The 12,425-nt window shown below is 42.3% G+C and overlaps 1 protein-coding gene across 1 annotated transcript in view; it reads left to right on the top strand.

Moving 5' to 3' along the window:
- cops5 (COP9 signalosome subunit 5) overlaps window positions 1-12,061 on the top strand; it is a 29,278-nt gene extending 17,217 nt beyond the window's left edge. Inside the window, exons 7-8 of the mRNA XM_072571491.1 lie at window positions 11,029-11,177; window positions 11,590-12,061. Of these exons, the coding sequence (XP_072427592.1) occupies window positions 11,029-11,177; window positions 11,590-11,680 (240 nt within the window). The 3' untranslated portion in view covers window positions 11,681-12,061. The remainder of the gene's footprint in view (window positions 1-11,028; window positions 11,178-11,589) is intronic.
- The last annotated feature ends 364 nt before the right edge of the window (window positions 12,062-12,425 follow it).

Below are 12,425 nucleotides of genomic sequence, written 5' to 3' on the forward strand. Positions count from 1 at the left end.
CCAACACTGTTCTACTCTCTGTTCTGGATCTTCACACTTCATTTTCTGCTTGTAAGCTGGGAGCAGGAGCACAGTGTTGTGATCTGATTTACCAAAATGCAGATGGGGATTGAGCAGGAGGCATCTTTGGTTATATAGCAATGGTCAAGGCTGTTTGAACCTCTGGTGGGACAGGAAACATGCTGATGGTATTTTGGTAGCAATTTTCTTGAGGTATGCCTGGTTGAAGTCACCAGCTACAATGAACAAGGCTGTGGGGTATTCTGTCTCAAGACTGTTTTTGTAATGTTTTATACTTTGTCAAATGATTTCTTCACTTCCTCATAGGGTGGGATGTCAACTGCTGTCAGAATAGCGGCGGTGAACTTACGTAGCAGGTAGTAGGAATGGCATTTTAATGTAAGATATTCTAGGTCCAGCAAGCAGTAACTCGCATGAGTCATCACGTCCAAGCATCAGGAGGCAATCCCGTTGCCCCTTGACTTGCCTGAGGATACCAAGCAGTTCATTCGGTGAACTGAGAAACCCTCCGGTTGTAAGGCACAGTCGAGCTGTATCTCTGTAAAACAGGGCACCCAGCAGGTCTTTATTTTTCATTCTTCGTAATTGTAGCAATCCCTTTATTTGATGTCCAGTTAGTAGCAAGGTTTGGAGGGACTAGATTGGGTTGGGATATCTGGTTGGCATGGACAAGTTGGACCAAAGGGTCTGTTTCCGTGCTGTATGTACAGCACAGTACGTATGTTCTGTGACTCTATTTCTGTTGACTTGTGTAAAATAAGTATTAAATAATTTTTCAATATCCTCTAAAATGATCATTTATCAATTAAATTTAAATCTACAACACACAATGGAAACATTGTTTTCCTAGTTACAACAATATTTTAATTGGCACAAGACGTCAGGCTTAAGTTAGCAAAAAATGTTTTTTATCAAGCTAACTGGCACACACTTCTACACACAAAAAAACCATCACTGAACACACTGTTTGCATTGACAAGGTTACAGCTAATACATTTACATCACATTTCAAGGCATACAACTCTTTGGGCCAAGTGCCGAAAAATGAGATTAGAATATATAGGTGCTTTTGACTGGCAGAGACTTGATGGGCCAAAGGGCCTTTTCTCTGTGCTGTAGGCTTCTGCCTGTTTGATATCACCCCATCCCCATGCACCAATGGCCACTTATTCTGCCCCCAGGTGCCAGACAGCTTCTCCTTGCATCCATGGAAACCCCATGCCACCCCTGAATGACAGCACCACTTAAGTTCACTTCATTGTATTAATGGTCCAAAAATGGGAAAAAGAAGTAAATGTCCACAAGTATTTTCACATAACGTGCCTACTTCAGTTGCCACTCACCCAATGAATTTAACATACCAAGGATTCTATGACACATCCAAACTTGTGATGTCCATCATCCCAAAGAACAAAGCAACAGGTGCATAGGAACCAACTGCACGTTCCCTTCCAAGTCCCATTCCACCCAGAGATGAAACAAAAATTGCTGTTTCTTCACTGTCACTGGGTCAAAATCTTGAAATTCCCTCCCAAACTCTCTGGGTACACTTGCTACTCTATCAAGAAGGTTGTTCACCATCCTTCTCTAAGGCGATTAATGATGGCCAATTGCCAGTAACACACAATTTCTAGAAGAAAAGTTTTAAACATCATGTAATTCGATGTTTGAATCTTTCCTATTGGACTTCTGCCCCTGCCACAGGACTCGGGCTGGATCTCTTTGTGCTCAGTTTGATACCAAAATGAGAGAATTCAAGAACCGGAGGAAAGTAACTCCAATGCAAAGAGTAGAGTAGGCCAGATGAAGTCATAATCAACAATACAGTGGTATGGCCAGACATTGGCACTGCAACCAATTCTAATTACTATGACACAAGGGGCGATAAAGTTAGTGCAGCAAAACAAATGCGGCGTATCCCCGTAATGTAAGTTTGAATAATGGACAAAAAAACTGAAGTAATTTGAGCTGATCTATTAGAGATATATAAAATGATTCAGAGAATGAAGAGAATAAATTGGTATATTAGACTGAATACAAGAAGTTCAAGGCCATACTAGTCTGAAATAGCTGATCTCACCTGTTTTCAGAAATTAAATAGATACTGGGTCCTTGCAGTGCAGTGGTAGTGTCCCTACCTCTGGGCCAGATAGTCTAGATTCAAGTCCCATCTGCTCCAGAAGTTTGTTATAACATGTCTGAATATCTTGATTAAATATCTCTATAAGGAATTCAAGATGGCAGTCAGATTTGGAATTTTTGCAGGAAATGCTATCCAAAGGATAATCAATGCATGAGGCAGATTCTTCAATAACAATAGAGCTTTAACCCATGCAGTAATTAAAGAAAACAGTTGGATTTTACACTGGGGATGTCATAAGATGCTTTGGAATGAATGATCAAATTTGGACCCAAAGGCTGCCATTAATTGTAATTTGGGAGTTTCAGAAACTCTGTAAACAAGGGGATGCTGATAAAGTAGCTTTCCCAAAATTAATTAGCGTCTTTGTTTTAACAAAAGTTAAATTGTGAAAGAAAATATATACCTCCAAGTTATCTGTTTTATTATTTACAAAGATAGACTTTTAATATGTAACTTGTTTCACAAAGACTCCAATGTTTCACGTTCAAAATGCCTTCCAACAAATAAAGCACTTCTGAACAGTATTTATTGTGGTGCTATGAGAAGTGGCAGACTATCTGTACACTGAAAGTCCCACAAGCAGCAATCAATATTTTCTTTAGTGTCGACTGGGAGATAAATGTTGACCGGAGCATCAGGGATAAATTGCCTAATGTTCAAAATAATGCCATCTAAGACAGCAGGCAGGGCTTTGGTTAAAAATTTCATCCAAACAATGACACCTTCCTCAGCACTGCATTGGGATATTAGGTCAGATTTCTGTGTTCATGTCTCAGGGGGGCAACTTGAACCTGCAACCAACTGATTCAGAGGTGAGAATGTTAGTGTGTGTGTATCATGGTTGACATTAATTGCTGACACTTGAGAGACTGAAAAAGAGACAATGAAGCAGAGAGAACAACACAAAAAGAGAGAAGCACACAGAGAAACAAACACCAGCGCATTCAATAAAGCAGTTACAGAACAATCAACTTTAATTTTTGTAGTGATTGCTTATGAAACTGCAATCCAGTGTTCCCAGATATTCATCCCTCTATCTAAGCTGTAAAACCTACACTTTCCATCTCTCTCTCCTCACTACTGGCAAATACCACAAACATCCCAATCTACCTGGCAATGTGGAAAATTGTCCAGATGTGTCCTATCTACAAAAAGCAGGACAAATCCAACCCACCCAGTTACAACCTTATCTACCCTTGATCATCAGTGAAGTCATGGAAAGTCATCAATATTACAATCCGTTTCAGTACTCGGCATTAAACTGATCACAGTTTTGATTCCACCAGTGCCAGTTAGCCCCAGACCTCCGTTTTGTCTTGGTTGAAACACAGGGCAATAGAACTACATTCCAAAGGTGTAGTGAGAGAGTGACTGCCCTTGACATCAAGCATTGGACCAAGTGTGGAATCAAAGAAACCAAGCAAAATTAAAGTCAATGGGAATCTGTGTGCGTGGTACAGGGAGTGTTATCTGACTTAGAAAATCAAGAAGTCAGTGTTGCTTTCAGTTTCAGTGAGTTAGTATTAAAATCTGAAATCTTGTCATGTGATTTTCTGTAATTTACTAAGGTTTGGGTTTCTTTTTTAAAAGTTATTTGTCTCAATGGGATCATAGCAAATTGAGGGCTTTTATGGGATTTCAAATCAACAGGCAGAAGTGTGTGCACTGGTATTTACCAATTTAATCAAAAACAAAATCTCCTTCATCTTCCTTGTATTCCTTAAGAGTCAAATTTGTGTAGATGGAGTAATTTGGTGAATTTCAATGTTAAATGGTGGATCTTTTCTGTATAAGTAGTCTACTGAAATGGTATTTGATCAATTTTACTGTTCAGGATTAATCTAAAAACAAAAGTCTTAAAACCTGAAATCATGTCATGTGAGCATTTCTGTCATTCACTAGAAATTTGAAAGTTGAGAGTTAATTCTCTCTTTGGGGCTCATAACGGTCATATCACCAATTGTATAATTGCAGCAAGGATTCTTTATACTTCAAACCCTTGCAATAAAGGTTAATTATTTGTGTACCTGCATGCTAATTTATGTTCTTTGCATGAGTACACCCAAGTGTCCCCAAACATTACAAGTTTCATGTCTTTTAAAAACATTTTACCTTCCTATTCTTCTGATCAAAATGAATAACCTCACACTCCTCTGCAGTTTGGACCATAAGACATAGGAGCAGGAATTAGGCCATTCAGCCCATCAAGTATGCTCTGCCATTCAATCATGCCTGAAAAGTTTCTCAACCCCATAACCCTTGATCCCCTTGATATTCAAGAACCTACCTATCTCAGTCTTAAATATACTCCTTGACCTGGCCTTCACATTCTTCTGTGGCAATGAATCCCGTAGATTCACCACTCTCTGGCTGAAGAAGTTTCTCTTTATCTCCATTCTAAAAGGTCTTCCCTTTTCTCTAAGACTATGCCCTTGGATCCTAGTCTCTCCTAGGTAAAAACAAGGACTGCAGATGCTGGAAACCAGATTCTAGATTAGAGTGGTGCTGGAAAAGCACAGCAGGTCAGGCAGCATCCGAGGAGCAGGAAAATCGGCGTTTCGGGCAAAAGCCCTTCATCAGGAATATCGATTTTCCTGCTCCTCGGATGCTGCCTGACCTGCTGTGCTTTTCCAGCACCACTCTAATCTAGACGCCTGGTCTCTCCCACCAATGGAAACATCTTCCCAACATTCACAGTGACCACACCATTCAGTATTCTGTGTTTCAATTAGATTCCCCCTCATCATTCTAAACTCCATTGAGTATAGACCCAGAGTCTTCAAATGTTCCTCATATATTAAGCTTTTCATTCCTGGGACTATTTTCATGAACTGCCTCTGAACACACTCCAGGGACAGTGTATCCTCCCTGAGATATGGGGCCCAAAACTGCGCAGGATACTCCAAATGTGGCCTGACCAGAGCCTTATAGAGCCTCAGAAGTACATCCCTGCTTTTATATTCAAATCCTCTCTGAAATAAATGCCATCATTGCATTAGTCTTCCGAATCACTGACACAACCTGCAAGTTTATCTTGAGAGAATCCTAGACTAGAACTCCTGTCTCTTTGCAATTCAACTTCTGAATCTTCACCCAATTTAGAAAATAGCAGATGCTTCTATCCTCCTTACCAAGATGCATGACCACAAACTTTTGCACATTGTACTCCATCTGCTGCTTCTTTGCCCACTTTCCTAACCTGTCCAAATCCTTCTGCAGCTTCCCCACCTCCTCAATGCTACCTGCCCCTCCACCTATCTTTGTATCGTCTGCAAACTTAGTCAGAATCCCCTCAGTTCCTTCACCTGTATTGTTAATGTGTAAAGTGAAAAGTTGTGGTCCCAACACTGAGCCTTGTGGAACACCACTTGTCACCAGCACCGTCCTGAGGACCCTTTTATCCCCACTCTCTGCTTTCTGGCAGACAGCCAAACTTGTAACAACGCTAGCACCTTGCTTCTAACACCATGGGCCCTTATCTTATTCAGTAACCTCCTGTGCAGTACCTTGTTAAAGGCCTTCTTGAAGTCCAAGTAGATAACATCCATTGGCTCTCCTTAGTCTAGTCTAACCTACTCATTACCTCCTCGAAGAACTCTAACAGATTTGTCAGGTATGATCTCCCCTTTATGAAATCAAGTTTACTTTGCCCTATTTTACCATACACTTCCAAGTATTCAGAAATCTCATTCTTCACAATGGATTCCAGGATCTTACCCACAACTTGAGGTTAGGCCAATCAATCTATAATTTTCTGTCTTTTACCTTGCTCCCTTTATAAACAGGGATGTCACATTGGTGATTTTCCAGTCCTCTGGCGCTGTCCCTGATTCTAGCGATTCCCGCAAGATTACAAGTAATGCCTGCACTATCTCACTCAGCTATCTCCCTTAGAACTCTGGAGTATTGTCCATCTGGTCCAAATGTTTTATCCACCTTCAGGCCATTCAGTTTTTCTAGCACCTTCTCCTTGGTGATGGGCACCATTCTCAGCTCTGCCCCCTCACTCTCTTGAATTTTTGGGATATTTCTCATACCTTCCACCATTAAGACTGACATGAAGTAATTGTTCAATTCTTCAGCCATTTCCTTGTTCCCCATTATTATCTCTCAGCATTGTTTCCGGTGGCCCAAGGTCCACTTTTCCCTCTCTTTTTTTTGCCCCTTTTAGATATCTAAAGAAACTCTGACAGTCTTCCTTTTCTATCACTGGCTAGCTTACCCTCATTTAATCTTCTCCCTCTTTATTTCTGTTTTTGTTGCCACTTTGATCTAAACTATGGAACAAAGTGACCAGAGTGGTGCTGGAAAAGCACAGCAGGTCAGGCAGCATCCCAGGAGCAGGAAAATCAATATTTTGGGCAAAAGCCCTTCATCAGGAATAGAGGCAGGAAGCCTCCAGGGTGGAGAGATAAGGGTGGGGTGGGGGGTGGAGGTGTGGGGGAGGTAGCAAGGAGTACAATAGGTGAATGGGGGTGGGGATGAAGGTGATAGGTCAGAGAGGATGGTGGAGCGGATAGGTGGGAAGGGTGATTGGCAGGTAGGACAGGTCATGGGGACAGTGCTGCGCTGGAAGATTGGAGCTGGGGTAAGGTGGGGGGAGGGGAAATGAAAAAACTGTTGAAGTCCACATTGATGCCCTGGGGTTGAAGTATTCTGAGGCGGAAGATGAGACGTTCTTCCTCCAGGCGTCGGGTGGTGAGGGAGTGGTGGTGGAGGAGGCCCAGGACCTGCATGCCCTCAGCAGAGTGAGAGCAGGAGTTGAAATGTTAGGCCACGGGGTGGTGGGATTGATTGGTGCGGGTGTCCCGGAGATGTTCCCTGAAGCGCTCTGCGAGGAGGTGTCCAGTCTCCCCAATGTAGAGGAGACTGCATCAGGAGCAACGGATACAATAAATGATATTGTTAGATGTGCAGGTGAAACTTTAATGGATGTGGAAATCTCCTTTGTGGCCTTGGATGGTGGTGAGGGAGCAGGTGCGGTGGAGGTTTTGCAACTCCTGCGGTGGCAGGGGAAGGTGCCAGGAAGGGAGGGTGGGTTGTAAGGGGGCGTGGACCTGACCAGGTAGTCACGGAGGGAACGGTCTTTGCGGAAGGTGGAAAGGGGTGGTGGGGAGAGAAGTATATCCCTGGTGGTGGGGTCCATTTGGAGGTGGCGGAAATGTCAGCGGATGATATGGTTAATGTGAAGGTTGGTAGGGTGGAAACTGAGGACCAGGGGGATTCTGTTCTTGTTGCGGTTGGAGGGGTGGGGTTTGAGGGCGGAGGTGCGGGATGTGGATGAGATGTGTTGGAGGGCATCTTCAACCACGTGGGAAGGGAAATTGCGATCTCTAAACAAGGAGGCCACCTGGTGTGTTCTGTGGTGGAACTGGTCCTCCTGGAAGCAGATATAGCGAGGAATTGGGAATATGGGATGGCATTTTACAGGAGTTGGGGTGGGAAGAGGTGTAATCCAGGTAGCTGTGGGAGTCGGTAGGTTTGTAAAAAATGTCAGTGTCAAGTCGATTGTCATTAATGGAAATGGAGAGGTCTAGGAAGGGGAGGGAGGTGTCAGAGATGGTCCAGGTGAATTTAAGGTTGGGGTGGAATGTGTTGGTGAAGTTGAACTGCTCAACCTCCTCATGGGAGCACGAGGTGGCGCCAATGCAGTCATCAATGTAGCGGAGGAAGAGGTGGGGAGTGGTGCCAGTGTAACTACGGAAGATGGACTGTTCTATGTAGCCCACAAAAAGACAGGCATAGCTGGAACCCATACAGGTGTCCATGGCTATCCTTTTGGTCTGGAGAAAGTGGGAGGATTTGAAGGAGAAATTGTGAAGGGTGAGGACCAGTTCAGCCAAACGAATAAGCGTATCAGTGGGAAGGGTACTGTTGGGGACGTCGGGAGAGGAAGAAACAGAGTTTGGAGGCCCTGATCATGGCGGATGAAGGTATAGAGGGATTAGATTTCCATGGTGAAGATGAGGCATTGGGGGCCAGGGAAACGGAAGTCTTGGAGGAGGTGGAGGGCGTGGGTGGTGTCTCGAATGTATGTTGGAAGTTCCTGGACTAAGGGGATAGGACAGTGTCGAGATAGGTGGAGATGAGTTCAGAGGGGCAGGAGCAGGCTGAGACGATGGGTCAGCCAGGGTGGTCAGGCTTGTGGATCGGGAAGGAGGCAGAATCGGGTGGTGTGAGGTTCCCAGACTATGAGGTTGGAAGCTGTGGGTGGGAGATCTCCTGAGGTGATGAGGTTCTGTATGATCTGGGAGATGATGGTTTGGTGATGGGGGGTGGGGTCATGGTAGAGGGGGCGGTAGGAGCACATGTCTTCGAGTTGGTGTCTGGCTTCAGCGGTGTAGAGGTCAGTGTGCCAGACTACCACTGCGCCCCCTTTATCTGCTGGTTTGATGGTGAGGTTGGGATTGGAGCAGAGCGAGTGGAGGGCTGCGTATTGAGGGTGAGAGGTTGGAGTGGGGGAGGGGGGTAGACAGTTTGTTCCATACCTGTCCATAACTCTGGCTTCTTTGTCTACCGCACAGTTTGCATTCCCACTTAGCATTGTATTGTAAGCCCATACATATGTTATCCTCCATCTTTTCATCTAAATCATTAATATAGATTGAAATAGCTGAGCTGTCAGCATTGGTCTGTCTGGTATTCCATTAGTCACAATCTACCAACTTGACAATGCCCCATTTATCTCTACTCTCTGCTTTCTGTCTGGTAACCAATTGCTTGTTTCATATTCATTCATGGGTTGAAGGCATCACTGGCTAGGCCAACATTTATTGTCCATCCCAATTGCCCAGAGAGCAGTTAAGAGTCGACCATGTTGCTGTGAGTCTGTACTCACTCTTAGGCCAGACCAGGTAAAGATAGCAATTTCCTTCACTAAAGAACATTAATGAGTTAGACGGATTTTTCCAACAATTGATAATGGATTTATGATCGTCATTAGACTCTTAAATCCAGATTTTTTTATTTAATTCAACATTTCACTATTTACCATGGTGGGATTCGAACTATAGGTCCCCTGAAAGTTACCTGAGTCTCAAGATTAACAGTCCAGTAATAATACCAGTGGACTGTTGTCTCCCAGCTCTATCTATGTCAATACATTCTCATAACTCCGGGAACCTGTATCTTGTCACATAGCCTCCCTAAAACTAAGGAAAATGATTGCGATTGTTGGAGGTCAATCATCTCAGTCCCTGGATATCACTGAAAGAACTCATCAGCGTGGTATCCTAGGCCTGAATACATTCACCTGCTTCATGACCTTCCTTTCATTATAAGACCAAACATGGAGTGTTTGCTGATGATTCTACAATGTTCAGCACCATTCACAACTCCTCAGATACTGAAACGGTCCAAATCCATATTTAGCAAGACCTGGTCAACATTCAGGCTTAGACTGATAAGTGGCACGAAACACTTGTGCTACATAGGTTCCAGTCAATGGCCATTTCCAGCAGGAGACTATCTGACCACCTCTTCATTAAATTCAGTGGCATTACCATCACTGAATTCCTCCATAATCAACTCCTGGAAGTGACCATTGAGTCATATAAACATTGTGATGACAAGAGCAGATCACAGAATGGAAATTCTACACGTGTAACCTGTCTGCTGCCTCCCTGTTTTTTGCCTCCCCTGAGAGGTGAAACACTGTCTACTTGCTTTGGTGAATGCAGTTCCAATAACACTTGGCACTCAACCGCTCAGGCCGAAGTGATTCTACCAGCTTATTTACTCCACTCACTGCTGATGCAGGGTGACTGTGGTGTGTACCATCCACAAGATACTTGGCAACAACTCAATGAGGTTCCTTCCAAATTGACAATCGAGAAGGATAAGAGCAGCAGATTCATGGGAGCACCATCACCTGCATGTTTCTCTCCAAGCTACACACCATCTCACTTGAAGCCATTATTGCCACTTCCTCACTGATTGTTTAGTCTAAATCTTGGAACACCCTCCCTAGCAACACTGAGTGGGCCTCATCACAGGAACTGCAGCAGTTTAAGATGGTGGCTCACGTCTAACTTCCCCAAGGATGTTCAACAGATGCTATCTACCCCCATTCCTGTGGAAGAATATAAAATATAAACTGAATCCCATATTTGATTACCAATTCTGCCAAGTTATGTGACTCCTGCAAAATGATGATGTCAGACCAAAGAATTCCTCAATGCTGTAGAGCTATACATTTCAGAGCATCCACCCGAGAGCTGAGAAAGTGAAGGAATATCCCTGAGTCCTACTAAAATACGGATCATTGGAGTGAAGTTAAAACCCACTTCTATATCCAGTGGGTGTTGCTGATCAAGCCACCATCCAGAGCCCATCTCTAATTGTCCTGGAAAAAGGTATTTGGGAGCTGCCAACTTGAATCGTTGCAGTCTCTGTGGTTTAGAGATACCCACAGTGCTGCACTTGATGTATATCCCCATATTATGTATGATTTGGTATTGTATTATCACCATATTCTCAATTTTAGAAATAATAAGTCACTAAAGGGGAAATTGGTATAAAACAGAAAACATGTATTCACCTAGTCAGTTTTAATATTATTGGATGACCTCACTTAGTGTTTTGTACAAGAATTGAAAACCATGTACAGACATCAAGTGAACCGTGGATAAGGAGCTGGATACTCAAATCAGCATGAACAGATATGATGATTCTCAATTTGAAGTCCTGTTACTATTGTAATACGTTTCTATTATAAATTCTCATCTTTACATGCCTACACAAGTTTGCCTCATTGTTATTACACTCTCTCATCAACGAAGGCACTTTGGTAGATCATTTGAATTTCCAAGCTGTATTGTGGATAAATATCTTAATAAAAATCTGCATTTCTTATTTAACTGCAGAATGCTGATTACACCACAGGACAAGTCTTTGACTTGTCTGAAAAGTTGGAACAGTCAGAAGCCCAGCTTGGTCGAGGCAGTTTCATGCTTGGTTTGGACACCCATGATAGAAAATCTGAAGATAAGTTAGCCAAAGCTACACGAGACAGGTAAAGGCAATTTTTAAAAAAAAGTATGTCTAATGTTACCGAACTATTGTGTGCATATTTGAAAACTGAGCAAATTCAAAGTTAAAGTTCAACTGTATCTCTCTACTTTCAGAATTAAAATTTGCTGTATATTGGACAGTGCAACAAATAATTTCATGTGCCTTATTTTGCAAAAGGAATTTTTTTTTATTTTTGTCAGAACTGTTGAGAGGGGGAGAAGGAAGAGATTATAATGGAGATGACTTATTGCTATGTAAAGTGATTATTGAAAAACAAGATCTCTGGCACTGTGTAGAATGGGATTACTTTGCCTTTTTCTCCCTGCACAAGGTGTCGAATGTAAGATTGTTCATTTTCTGAAATAAACTAGATTTTAGCCCTTCCAATTTAGTCATTTTTATTTTTTTTTCAGCTGCAAGACTACTATAGAAGCTATACATGGCTTGATGTCCCAAGTTATTAAGGATAAACTCTTCAATCAGATCAATGTACCTTCTGCTTAATGTCTGGCAAAGTACCTTTTCCGTCTGGCAAAGAAAACACCTTGCAGAACGTGTGCGTGTAGCATGAAGAGACTCCTTTCAATTAAAAAGTTTTTAAAACCTACAGCATCTGTAGTTATATCCCAAGATGCTAGTGACACAGTGAGAACTAATGGTTGTTTTCTTGGATTTTGTCATCTTGACTGTCTTAATTTGAAACGGTATTGCTAAAGTTTCATTAACTGGCAGTTTGTCTGACCACCTTACTTCATTATGAGTAAACCTGCTCTTTATTGAAGCATCAGAAGTCCAAAATAAGAAATAATCCATGGTGGAACTTCTAAAAATAGAAAAATGTAAACAGTGTGCTTTTTGTTATTAAAACAAGTTAGTATACCAGAATTTGTACTTTCTTTTTTTAATTGAATTGCACTGAAGATGTGGCATGTTAGCGTGTTTCAAATAAGTAATGTATTTTTTAAAAATTGGGTATTATTTTACAATCAACCTACTCAAGCATTTACATTTCTAAACTAAAGTATATTAACAATAAAAAAAAGTTCTTTTTCACTTCTGTTATAAATCCACATATTATAAATGGGTCCTTCATACACAATGGATGTGATTTCTTAAATTGTGCTTGCAGGTATGAGAGGTTGTTTTAGAAATTGTTGAAGCACCACCATCTGCACATTCCCCTCCAAGCTACTCACCATCCTGACTTGGAAATATATTACCATTCCTTCAGTGTCACTGGTCAAAATGC

The sequence above is a fragment of the Chiloscyllium punctatum genome, chromosome 5, assembly GCF_047496795.1.
Source record: "Chiloscyllium punctatum isolate Juve2018m chromosome 5, sChiPun1.3, whole genome shotgun sequence".
In the NCBI taxonomy this organism is placed as follows: Eukaryota; Metazoa; Chordata; class Chondrichthyes; order Orectolobiformes; family Hemiscylliidae; genus Chiloscyllium; species Chiloscyllium punctatum.